The 14,123-nt window shown below is 38.2% G+C and overlaps 1 protein-coding gene across 2 annotated transcripts in view; it reads right to left on the bottom strand.

Annotated features, from left to right (window-relative positions):
• The window catches only part of NPAT (nuclear protein, coactivator of histone transcription), a 52,882-nt gene that overhangs the window by 34,108 nt on the left and 4,651 nt on the right, over nucleotides 1-14,123 (bottom strand). For both annotated transcript variants that reach the window (XM_069554950.1, XM_069554951.1), the window contains exon 2: nucleotides 6,694-6,812. In XM_069554950.1, the coding sequence (XP_069411051.1) occupies nucleotides 6,694-6,812 (119 nt within the window). The remainder of the gene's footprint in view (nucleotides 1-6,693; nucleotides 6,813-14,123) is intronic.

Consider the following 14,123-nt stretch of genomic DNA (forward strand, 5'->3'; position numbering starts at 1 on the left):
AACTAATTAACAAAACAGAGATTATCAATTCACCAGATAAAGAGGTTAATGTAATAGTCAAAAATATGCTCACTGAACTCTGGAGAAGAATGGATGAACTCCAGGGAGAACTTCAACAAAGAGAAAATATAAGAACCAATAAAGACTGAAGATCACAGTAACTGGAGTGAAAAGAACACTACAGAGAATCGACAGACTGGAGAATGCCAAAGAATGGATCAGCAACCTGGAAGACAAGGTAGTGAGAATCACCCGATTAAGAATGAAAAGCATCTCTGGGACAACATCATGCACACGAATATTCTCATAACAGAGTTTCCAGAAGCAGAAGAGAGAAAGAAAAGAAAACCTATTTAAAGACAAAATGGCTGAATACTTGCCTAATTTGTCAAAGGAAAAGACACCCAAATACAGAGAGCATATACTCCCATACGAAATGAAATGAAAGAGACCCATGGCAAGACACGGTGTAATTGTCAAAAGTTAAAGATAAACAGAGAATCTTAAAAGAATCAAGACAAAAACAACTCGTGACATACAAAGATGATCAGAGGATATTTCAGCATAAAATTCACATGCCAGGTAAAGGAGAGAAACGGTTTCCCAGACGTTAAAAAACCAAAGGAGTTCATCACCACTAAACTGGCCTTGTAAGTAATGTTTAAAGGGACTTCCTTAAATGGAAAAGTAAAGGCCATAGCTAGAAATAAAAATTATTTTAAAAAACAAAACAAAAACCTCACTGGTAAAGAAAAACACAGTACAAGTAGTGGATCATCTACTGTAAAGGTAGTATGAAGGTTATATGCTGTCTACAAGACACTCAGTTCCAATCAAAAGACACATACAGAGTGAAAAGGAAGAGATGGAAAAAGATATTCCAGGCAAATGGAAATGGAAAGAAAGCTGGGGTTAGCAGTACTTTGATAAAAGAGACTGTAAAACAAAGAAAGGCATTACAAATAATAAAGGGAAAAATTATCTTTTATTTGGGTGCTACTTATAAAAAAAATCAACTACTGGCAATTAACCAATTCAATATAAGCCAATCTGATACTGGAATATAAGTTAATGTTAAAAATGTGATTAGGACTTGTTTGGTTTTTTGGAACAATGTTTTTTGTAGTTTGACAAGTAATTATATAAAGTATTTGGCAGAAAGGATAAATTATTTCTGGAATAAACCTTATTTTATGATGTGAATTCTAAACAGTTTACTGAGTAGTTTTCCCTGAATACTTTCATTCTTTAAAAGTACTGTCATTAAATAAATAAAGAACCCAAGAGTATCAAGTCATCGGCAGTGAAGCCCCCAAATCCCTGAAACTGTAGGGATTATATGTGTTATTTAATTTTTAAAAGCATCTAATGTTCACAAGAAAATTGAGAGGAAGGTATAGAGATTCTCCATAAAGCCCTGCTTCCATATATACAATGCCTCCCCCATTATCAGCATCACTCTTAAATGTGTTTTAAATTTCAGATTATTGACATAAACTGCATATTATATAATAACTCTGTTGGGGTTGGGGCAGTATCCCACAATATAATATTAACATTTCTACAACTAAATGGATAAACAGTTATACAGGCTTAGATTTTTAAAAAGGGCTATGAATATCAGTTTAAATGAGGTCCTGCTGTCAAGAGTTGTCAATCTGTATAATTTATAAGATGTTATCATCAGTTTACTGATGACGAGTATGTTCCTGGCAGATATTTCGTAAATTAGGAGAATCACATCCTAATTGGTATCAAAATGAAAGCTGATTACATTAAATCTCCGTGTGAATGAGTTTCATTCCAAGAGCATGTTCATAAGTCCCATTTGTTTGTAAGTCCAACGAAGTTAGCCTAGGTACCCAATTAACACAATTGGCTATATAGTACTGCACTGTAATAGGTTTATAATACTTTTCACACAAATAATACATAAAAAATAAACGGAAAGAAAACAGTTTTGACTTTACTTAAAAAAAAAAAAAGAGAAACCATTTTTAACCTTATACTACAGTACCTTGAAAAGAACAGTAGTACAGCAGCTGGCATGGAGCCAAAAGGCAAGAAGAACGTTACTGACTGGAGGAGGAAGTGGAGGTGGGAGAAGGTAGAGCTGAAGGATCGTCAGTAATAGATGGATGGAAAGCTGCAATTCCATTCACACCTGACTTTGAAGGCACAGGTTCTGGTTCCTTGATGGATTCAATTTTATTTGCTCTCTTAAAAAAAAATGGTCCAGTGATATCTTGGTAGTAAGTGGCATGCTTGCATCTTTGAAAGTTTGCAATTTCAAGGTTTATATGTACAGGACTTATTATATTTCCCTTAGGCAGACACAAGGACTTGTGTATCACGTTGTTAGCCACTCCCCTTAAGCAAATGTGTTAGATATAGTTTGTCAGTTTATTCTTGAAAAAACTGTGTAAACAGCAAAAGGATGTACATGGTACCTTGCAGGTCAGATATATTCAATAAGCGGCCATTTCAAAACAAAAAAAAAATTACTTGTTGGGATTTTAAATGTAATAAATGTATAGATCAAAATGTAGAGAATGGACATCTTAATAGTACTGAGTTGCTCATTCCATGAACACAGTGTATCTTTCCTTTTATTCAAGTCTTTGATTCCTTTCATACAAATTTTAGCATACAGAGTCTATGGATACTTTGTTAGCCTTATTACGTAAGTATCTTATTTTTGTTTGTTGAGTGCTACTGTAGATGATATATATATAGAAAATCTTAACAGACCCATCACAAGCACAGAAATTGAAACTGTAATCAGAAATCTTCCAGCAAACAAAAGCCCAGGTCCAGACGGCTTCACAGCTGAATTCTACCAACAATTTCGAGAAGAGCTAACACCTATCCTACTCAAACTCTTCCAGAAAATTGCAGAGGAAGGTAAACTTCCAAACTCATTCTATGAGGCCACCATCACCCTAATACCAAAACCTGACAAAGATGCCACAAAAAAAGAAAACTACAGGCCAATATCACTGATGAACATAGAGGCACAAATCCTTAACAAAATTCTAGCAATCAGAATCCAACAACACATTAATCAGATCATACACCATGACCAAGTGGGCTTTATCCCAGGGATGCAAGGATTCTTCAATATCTGCAAATCAATCAATGTAATTCACATTAACAAACTGAAAAATCAAAGCCATATGATTATCTCAATAGATGCAGAGAAGGCCTTTGACAAAATTCAGCATCCATTTATGATAAAAACTCTCCAGAAAGCAGGAACAGAAGGAACATACCTCAACATAATAATAGCTATACATGACAAACCCACAGCAAACATTACCCTCAATGGTGAAAAATTAAAAGCATTTCCCCTAAAGACAGGAACAAGACAAGGGTGCCCACTTTCACCACTACTATTCAACAGAGTTCTAGAAGTTTTTGCCACAGCAATCAGAGCAGAAAAAGAAATAAAAGGAGTCCAAATGGGAAAAGAAGAAGTGAAACTCTCAGTGTTTGCAGATGACATGATCCTCTACATAGAAAACCCTAAAGACTCCACCAGAAAATTACTAGAGCTAATCAATGAATATAGTAAAGCAGCAGGATATAAAATCAACACACAGAAACCCCTTGCATTCCTATACACTAATAATGAGAAAGTAGAAAAAGAAATTAAGGAAACAATTCCATTCACCACTGCAACGAAAAGAATAAAATACCTAGGAATATATCTACCTAAAGAAACTAAAGACCTATATATAGGAAACTATAGAACACTGATGAAAGAAATCAAAGAGGACACTAATAGATGGGGAAATATACCACGTTCATGGATCAGAACAATCAATATAGTGAAAATGAGTATACTACCCAAAGCAATCTACAGATTCAATGCAATCCCTATCAAGCTACCAGTGGTATTTTTCACAGAACTAGAACAAATAATTTCACAATTTGTATGGAAATACAAAAATCCTCGAATAGCCAAAGCAATCTTGAGAAAGAAGAATGGAACTGGAGGAATCAACCTGCCTGACTTCAGGCTCTACTACAAAGCTGCAGTCATTAAGACAGTATGGTATTTGTACAAAGACAGAAATATAGATTAATGCAACAAAACAGAAAGCCCAGAGATAAATCTACACACCTATGGACACCTTATCTTCAACAAAGGAGGCAAGAATATACAGTGGATTAAAGACAGTCTTTTTAACAAGTGGTGCTGGGAAAACTGGTCAACCACTTGTAAAAGAATGAAACTTGATCACTTTCTAACACCATACACAAAAATAAACTCAAAATGGATTAAAGATCTAAATGTAAGACCAGAAACTAGAAAACTGGAACATAGGCAAAACATTCTCCGACATAAATCACAGCAGGATCCTCTATGATCCACCTCCCAGAATACTGGAAATAAAAGCAAAAATAAACAAATGGGATCTAATTAAAATTTAAAGCTTCTGCACAACAAAGGAAACTATAAGCAAGGTGAAAAGATAGCCTACTGAATGGGAGAAAATAATAGCAAATGAAGCAACCGACAAACAACTAATCTCAAAAATATACAAGCAACTCCTGCAGCTCAATTACAGAAAAATATGGAAATATCCCAATCAAAAAATGGGCCAAAGAACTAAATAGACATTTCTCCAAAGAAGACATATGGAGGGCTAACAAACACGTGAAAAGATGCTCAACATCACTCATTATCAGAGAAACACAAATCAAAACCACAATGAGGTACCATTTCACACCAGTCAGAATGGCAGCAATCCAAAAGTCTACAAGCAATAAATGCTGGAGAGAGTGTGGAGAAAAGGGAACCCTCTTACACTATTGGTGGGAATGCAAACCAGTACAGCCACTATGGAGAACAGGGTGGAGATTCCTTAAAAAATTGCAAATAGAACTGCCTTATGACCCAGCAATCCCACTGCTGGGCATACACACCGAGGAAACCAGAATTGAAAGAGACAAGTGCACCCCAATGTTCATCGCAGTACTGTTTATAATAGCCAGGGCATGGAAACAACCTAGATGTCAGCAGATGAATGGGTAAGAAAGCTGTGGTACATATACAGAATGGAGTATTACTCAGCCATTAAAAAGAATGCATTTCAGTCAGTTCTAATGAGGTGGATGAAACTGGAGCCTATTATACAGAGTGAAGTAAGCCAGAAAGAAAAACACCAATACAGTATACTAACACACATATATGGAATATAGAAAGATGGTAATGATAACCCTGTATGTGAGACAGCAAAAAAGACACAGATGTATCGAATGGACTTTTGGACTCTGTGGGAGAGGGAGAGGGTGGGATGATTTGGGAGAATGGCATTGAAACATGTATACTATCATGTAAGAAATGAATCACCAGTCTATGTTTGATATAGGATACAGGATGCTTGGGGCTGGTGCATGCGGATGATCCAGAGAGATGATATGGGGTGGGAGGTGGGAGGGGGGTTTAGGATTGGGAACTCATGTACACCTATGGCTGATTCATGTCAATGTATGGCAAAACCAATACAGTATTGTAAAGCAAAATAAAATAAAAATAAAAATTTTTTAAGAAAAGAAAAAAAATTCTTCATTGTAGGTATAAAGATATATGATGCACTTTTAAACACTTTGTATCCTCTGACCTTGCTAAAACTCTGGCAATTTTATAGGGTTTTTTTTTAGGTTTCCTCCATAGATGATCATGTTGTCTGTGACAGCCGAAATGAATCTAAGGATCTATGCTTAAAATAAAATGACTAAATGCCATTTCAAATAATGTAGTTCTAGTATATATCCACCATTATCCACCAAACAATGCTCTATTGGTCTAGTTAAAACACAGGTGACAAGATATCAAGATATCTGTTTTATACTATTCTGAAGTAAGCAACTATAAGAAAGCCAGATATAGGAAAGACTGGACTGCTATATAATGTCATAGATCAGGTGGCTTAAATAACAGACATTTATTTCTCATTGTTCTTTCTGAAGGCTGGAAAATTCAAGATCAAGTTGCCAGATGATCTGGTTCCTGGTGAGGACCAAATTCCTGGCCTTATCCCCCTTCTTGATGTGTGTTCACATGGCCTTTGGTGTGTGGAAACAGAGATTTCTCTTTCACTTTTTAAACCACATCATGAGGGTCCCAACTTCATGGCCTAATCTAAACCTTAATACTTCCTAAAGGTCTTACCTCTAAATACCATGACACTGAGGGATGGGATTTTAATATATGAATTCCGGAGGGATACAAATATTTATCCCTTAATAGGCAATAAACAAGTAAGCCCCAGGACAAACAGTTGTGAAACTAATTAGAAATGAGGGTGTCACTTTAAAATTGATTCTCAAAATCAAAGTTGTAATTCACTTCCCAGCTTTATTTATATGTGTGAAAAGAAGAGCTAGTCTTCTTTGGGTCTTCCCACTTACACATGAATACAAACTATCAAATTTCTGCCCATTTTGATTTTTGCTAATAAGCTGGTTTTTAACACAATATCAATCAGACTCATATTAATATGTATTTTGTTACCTGAACACTACTGACAGGAGTGTTTCAATACTGACTTACATAACAAATCGCTGGCCAAAGGCGTTAGTTTCTGCAAAAATCCTATGGTCAATAATGTTTGTTGAGGCGGTGTTTATAGTGTCTTATGTTGGTCAATGATGAAATACTTCCTTAAGGAACGAATGACTCACCAGTAAGCAGGCTGGGATAAAACCTTCATCTGTACAGTGTTCTGCATATTCTTTTAAGTCTGAACTTTCCAAAATAAAAGCCTGGCAGGTAGAAGTAAGGTTCTCCTGTTGTAAGTATCCTAAATGAAACATAAAATGGAATTCAGTAACGTCAGTAAATTCTGAAAACTGCTGTTTTAAACACTATAGCAATTTCATATCAGAGATGCAACTTCAGATGAACATTATGGAATCCTGCAGCCTTACCAGAAACACCAAATTGTGCCGCAGTACAAAGCAGAGTTTATAAAATAGCTGTTTAAAAGAAAAACTCTAGTTAATAGGCTATAAAGTCATAATAAATAGAGTATTTAGTATGGTACTGGCATAAAAATAGACCAGGGAACAGAATTGAGAGTCTAAAAATAATCCCCAGCATATATGGTCAACTAAATTTGACAAGAGAGCTAAGAATACTTAATGGAGAAAAGACCATCTCTTCAATGAATGATGCTAGGAAAACTGTATATTCACATATAAAGGAGTGAAACTAGACCCCTGTCTTACAACACTCATGAAAAGTAACTTGAAAGGGACTAAAGACTTAAACCTAAGACCTGAAAGCATGAAACTCCTAGAAGAATATAGGAAAAAGCTCCCTGATACGGGTCTTGGCAATGATTATCTGGATTTGACACCTAATGCACAAGTAACAAAACATAAAATGAACAAGCTGGAATATATCAAATTAAAAAGCTTCTGCATAGCCAAAGAAACCATCAACAAAATGAAAAAACAACTGACAGAATGGGAAAAAATATTTGCATATACCTGATAAGGTATTCATAACCAAAATAAAGAAAGAACTCAATACAATTCAAGAGCAAAGAAACAAATTATCCAGTTAAAAAGTGGGTGACAGACCTGAAGAGACATTTCTCTGAAGAAGAAAAGGGAAAGGTCAACTGATATGTGAGATGATGCTAAACATCACTAGCCATTAGGAAACACAAATAAAAACCACGAAGAGAGAGCATTTCATGCCTTTTATAATGGCCATCACCTAAACAGACTCACTTAACACGATAATCTCCAAGTCCAGTCATGCTGCTGCAAATAGCATTATTTCATCTTTTTTATGACTGAGTAGCATTCCTCTGTATATATGTACCACCAGTCATCTGTCAGTGGACATGTAGGTTGTTTCCATGTCTTGGCTGTTGTGAATGTGCTGCTATAAACATAAGCGTATGTTATCTTTTTGAATTACCATTTTGTCTGGATATATGCCCAGGAGTAGGGTTTCTAAATCATATGGTAATCCTATTTTTAGTTTTTTGAGGAAACTCCATACTGTTTTCCATAGTGGCTGCAGTGACCTACATTTCCACCAACTGTGTAGGAGGGTTCCCTTTTTTCCACACCTTCTCCAGCATTTGTTGTTTGTGAAATTCATTAATAATGGCCATTTTGAAAAGTGTGTGAGAAGGTACTTTATTATAGTTTTGTTGTTTCTTAATAATTAGTGTAGCAATGTTGAACATCTTTTCAGTATATGAATGCTCTTATTTCAAGAACACTGTATGTGCTATGGCCTTTGCTTGGGCAGCTTATCTTTTCTTAGCTTGTGTGTGAATGTTAGTTGCTCAGTTGTGTCTGACTCTTTGCAACCCCATGGGCTGCAGCCCATTAGGCTCCTCTGTCCATGGAATTCTCCAGTCAAGAATAATGGAGTGGGTATTTGTTCCCTTCTCCAGGGATTCTTCCCAACCCAGGGATCAAACCCAGGTCTCCTACATTGCAGGGAAATTTTTTTACCATTTGAGCCACCAGGGAAGCTGAAGAGTACTGTAGTGGGTAATCATTTCCTCCTCCAAGAGATCTTTTTGACTCAGGGAATGAAGCTAGGTTTCCCTGCCTTCCCTGGTGGCTCAGAGGGTAAAGCGTCTGCCTGCAGTGCAGGAGACCCGGGTTCAATCTCTGCATCGGGAAGAGCCCCTGGAGAAGGAAATGGCAACCCACTCCAGTACTCTTGCCTGGAAAATTCCATGGACAGAGGAGACTGGTAGGATATAGTCCATGGGGTCCCGAAGAGTCGGACATGGCTGAGCGACTTCACTTTCACTTTTCCTTCATTGTAGGCAGATTCTTTACCATCTGAGCCACCAGGGAAACTCCAAAGGGAGAGGCTGGTGTCATTGTTCTTTTTACTTGCTAAGTTGTGTCGACTCTTTTGCAACCCCATGAACTGTGCATAGGATTTACGAGGCAAGAATACCGAAGTGGGTTGCCATGCCCTCCTCCAGGGGATATTTCTAACTCAGGAATTGAACCCACAGCTCCTGCTACATCTCCTGCATAGCAGTCAAGTCCTTTACAGCTGAGCCACTGGGGATGTTCTTTCTTAGCCTAGCTAATTCCAACTCATTCTTCAGGTCTACTGAAGTAATTATCACTTCCTCAGAGAATTTTTTCTTTGAATTCTCTATATACCATACTCCTGTTACAAGATACTAGATTCCCTTTATAATATATTTACCTCAGTGTTAGTGTAATAGTTAATAACTACTAAGCCAATTTTGGGGCTTCCCAGGTGGCGATAATGGTAAAGAACTTGCCTGCCAATCCAGGAGACATAAGAGACACAAGTTCAATCCCTGGGTTGGGAAGATGCCCTACAGGAGAGCATGGGAACCTACCCCAGTATTCTTGCCTGGAGAATCTCATAGACACAGGAGCCTGGCAGGCTACAGTCCATAGTCACACAGTCGGATCAACTAAAGTGACTCAGCATGCATGCATACAAGGCAATTATTACTAAAGTCTTTCCTGGAATAGTATCTTTAACCAGGCCCTACCAGTCAAAAAGTTGAGAAGGCCTGCAAAGTTATTATATATGAGCATTAAAAAAAAGAAAAGGCCAAGGAAATCGTCCCATTTTAGGGAGAAGGAAATGGCAACCCACTCTAGTATTTTTGCCTGGAAAATTCCATGGACAGAAGAGCCTGGGGCCCTATAGTCCATGGGGTTGAAAAGGGTCAGACATTACTAAGCACACACACATAAGCACTGGCTGGGATGCTGGTACCCATTCACCAGTGGCTCAGCGGTAAAGAATCCACTGCATTGCAGGAGACACAGGAGACCAGGGTTTGATCCCTGGGTTGGGAAGATCTCCTGGAGGAAATGGCAACCCACTCCAGTACTCTTGCCTGGAGAATCCCATGGACAGAGGAGCCTGGTGGGCTACAGTCCATGGGGTCACTAAGAGTCGGACACAACTGAGTGATACAAACACACACACACATACATGCATATTGTAGGAAAAGAGAGAAATGTTAGGAGGAAAAAATTAAGTACAAAATAGCATGCACCATTTTGTACTCACTGCTGATCAATCAGTTTTCCAACCTCTTGTTAATTAATGCTATAGAAGAAATAAACGTAACAAAGACACTGTCATTTGGAGTGTGAGAAAACACTTAGAAGAAACCTTTTATTTCAGATACTACAATTTCAATATCCCCATCACTGAAAATGTAAAATCACCTTTGATGTGAAATTAGGTGGATCAATGATGGCTATTTCCCCCTTTTTTTTTTCATTTTTCACAAATAAACAATCCAATATAAACCCTTATATAACTATAGCCAGCTGAAATCAGTTTTTATGATTGGCTTTCTGACAGTCACATTATTTGGAATAAGTTAAAGCTAGTGGAGGTGATGGAATTCCAGTTGAGCTGTTTCAAATCCTGAAAGATGATGCTGTGAAAGTGCTGCACTCAATATGCCAGCAAATTTGGAAAACTCAGCAGTGGCCACAGGACTGGAAAAGGTCCGTTTTCATTCCAACCCCAAAGAAAGGCAATGCCAAAGAATGCTCAAACTACCGCACAATTACACACATCTCACACGTTAGTAAAGTAATGCTCAAAATTCTCCAAGCCAGGCTTCAGCAATACGTGAACCGTGAACTTCCTGATGTTCAAGCTGGTTTTAGAAAAGGCAGAGGAACCAGAGATCAAATTGCCAACATCTGCTGGATCATCAAAAAAGCAAGAGAGTTCAAGAAAAACATCTATTTCTGCTTTATTAACTATGCCAAAGCCTTTGACTGTGTGGATCACAATAAACTGTGGAAAATTCTGAAACAGATGGGAATTCCAGACCACCTGACCTGCCTCTTGAGAAATCTGTATGCAGGTCAGGAAGCAACAGTTAGAACTGGACATGGAACAACAGACTGGTTCCAAATAGGAAAAGGAGTACGTCAAGGCTGTATATTGTCACCCTGCTTATTTAACTTATATGCAGAGTACATCATGAGAAACGCTGGACTGGAAGAAACACAAGCTGGAATCAAGATTGCTGGGAGAAATATCAATAACCTCAGATATACAGGTAACACCACCCTTATGGCAGAAAGTGAAGAGCTAAAAAGCCTCTTGATGAAAGTGAAAGAGGAGAGTGAAAAAGCTGGCTTGAAGCTCAACATTCAGAAAACGAAGATCATGGCATCCGATCCAATCACTTCATGGGAAATGGATGGGGAAACCGTGGAAACAGTGTCAGACTTTATTTTGGGGGGCTCCAAAATCACTGCAGATGGTGACTGCAGCCATGAAATTAAAAGACTCTTACTCCTTAGAAGAGAAGTTATGACCAACCTAGATAGTATATTCAAAAGCAGAGACATTACTTTGCCGACTAAGGTCCGTCTAGTCAAGGCTATGGTTTTTCCTGTGGTCATGTGTGGATGTGAGAGTTGGACTGTGAAGAAGGCTGAGCGCCGAAGATTTGATGCTTTTGAATTGTGGTGTTGGAGAAGACTCTTGAGAGTCCCTTGGACTGCAAGGAGATCCAACCAGTCCATTCTGAAGGAGATCAGCCCTGGGATTTCTTTGGAAGGAATGATGCTGACGCTGAAGCTCCAGTACTTTGGCCACCTCATGCAAAGAGTTGACTCATTGGAAAAGACTCTGATGCTGGGAGGGATTGGGGGCAGGAGGAGAAGGACACGACCAAGGATGAGATGGCTGTATGTCTTCACGTACTCAATGGATATGAGTCTGAGTGAACTCCGGGAGTTGGTGATGGACAGGGAGGCCTGGTGTGCTGCGATTCATGGGGTTGCAGAGTCGGACACGACTGAGCGACTGAACTGAACTGAAGTCAGCCACCACTACGATTTCATGAATTTAGAAGTTAGACCACTATAGTCCACTATAGAAATTTAGACCACTATAGCCTAGAGACCACTAGAGTCATCATGGAAACAGGGCAGTCAGCACTTTTTCTTTATATGCTTCAAAATTTAAATTGAAGAACCCAAACTGTTTCTTTTTATGGTAGAAAGTTTTAAAAGTACTAATCACCCCAGATACACTGGTAATCACTTGGGGCTTGTAATAGGTAATGGCATTAAATCTAATTCCTTAAAGTAGATTTGCTTTTCTCTAGACCAAGTATTCTCAAAAACAGTGACACAGCCCCCAGGGGGTGACAACTGGTACTGGGGAGGAAAGAGAATGAATAAAATATGTCTTTTATGCATAAATCACAGGTATACATACAACATATAAACAGTCTATTTGTAACTTGGCTTAAAACACAACATTCAGAAAACTAAGATCATGGCATCTGGTCCCAACACTTCATGGCAAATAGATGGGGAAACGGTGGAAAACAGTGACAGACTTTATTTTCTTGAGCTCCAAAATCACTGCAGATGGTGACTGCAGCCATGAAATTAAAAGATGGTTACTCACTGGAAGGAAAGTTATGACCAACCTAGATAGCATATTCAAAAGCAGAGACATTTCTTTGCCGACAAAGGTCCACCTAGTCAAAGCTATGGTTTCTCTAGTAGTCATGTATGGATGTGAGAGTCAGACCATAAAGAAAGCTGAGCACTAAATTGATGCTTTTGAACTATGGTGTTGGAGAAGACTCTTGAAAGCCCCTTGGACTTCAAGGAGATCAAACCAGTCCATCCTAAAGGAAATCAGTCCTGAATATTCACTGGAAGGACTGATGCTAAAGCTGAAACCCCAATACTTTGGCCACCTGATGCAAAGAGCTGATTCATTTGAAAAGACCCAGATGCTGGGAAAGACTGAAGGCAGGAGAACGGGACAACAGAGGATGAGATGGTTGGATGGCATCACCAACTTGATGGACGCTAGTTTGACTAAGCTCCAGGAGTTGGTGACGGACTGGGAAGCCTGGTGTGCTGCAGTCCATGGGGTCGCAGAGTTGGACACAACTGAGCAACTGAACTGATACTGAATTTCTAACACTAAAATTTCACGCAAGGGGTCATCAGGGAAAATAGCAAAATGAGGTTTGAGAAACACGGCCCAAGACTGAATGTAATGATATACAGTGAACATTTCTAGAAAATACGGCAGGAATTCCCTGGTGGTCCAGTGGCTAAACTCTTGTGCTTTCACTGATGAGGTCTGGGGTTCAATCCCTGTTTGGGCAACTAAGATCCTGCAAGCAGTGTGGCCAGAAAAAAGAATCACCAAAGCTCAGTCAGTTTTTGGCTTCTCATATTATAGTTCTGTATAGTCTACACTTGAGTAAAGGCTGTGTTAAAAAGCTAGAATGTCTTTTAACAAGCGTTTAAAAAGTTAAAATGCATCTTTAAATAGCAGTATCTGAGACATATGTCTTCTGCTCTTAAAAAAAAAAGCCCAACTTTGGACTATAGAATACCCATTTCAGGCTTGATGCATTCTGGTTTACTTTTGTCCAGAAAGTTCCAAAATAACGTTAAAGTAACAGTTGACTGCTTTATGCTCATTTATTTTTACATTTACATTCCCACAAAAAGCTTATTTATCATCCTTGAGTACCTGATTGTACCAGTTCTCAATCAGAATAATGGGGGAAATTTTGTGTACAAATTATCTGAAATCTAAAATGCTACAATGAGAACACAAAATAGAGACCAATTATCTTTTATTAAAAAAAAAACAATTACTCTTCAATCAAAATATTTTTTTAAATTCCTTTAAAAAAATTTAGAGTTTAAGATAACTACATCTTTTGCGTAAACTTACTGACCTATGTTCAAATAGGTAACTTGAATTTTTTTCTTAATATTGTCCTGTTCCTGCTTTTCGGTGGAGGTAATGACAAAATAGACTGAAGGGAAAACATAACTGAAAAAGAAAAGGCAAAATCCAAGCTATATCTAGGGTTTTGAATTTTTGAAATTTGGATGCCAAGAGTGTGCCCTCTCTTATCTCTATTTATACAGAGGAAAAGATAAATTGCCATGCCCTCCTCCAGGGAATCTTCCCCACCCAGGGATCAAACCTGCATCTCTTGTCTCCTGCATTGGCAGGCATGTTCTTTATCACTAGCGCCACCTGGGAAGCTCCCAGTAATGAGTAATAAAATAGACTGAAGGGAAAACATAGTTGAAAAGGGAAAGACAAA

Source organism: Ovis canadensis, chromosome 15, assembly GCF_042477335.2.
Source record: "Ovis canadensis isolate MfBH-ARS-UI-01 breed Bighorn chromosome 15, ARS-UI_OviCan_v2, whole genome shotgun sequence".
NCBI lineage: Eukaryota > Metazoa > Chordata > Mammalia > Artiodactyla > Bovidae > Ovis > Ovis canadensis.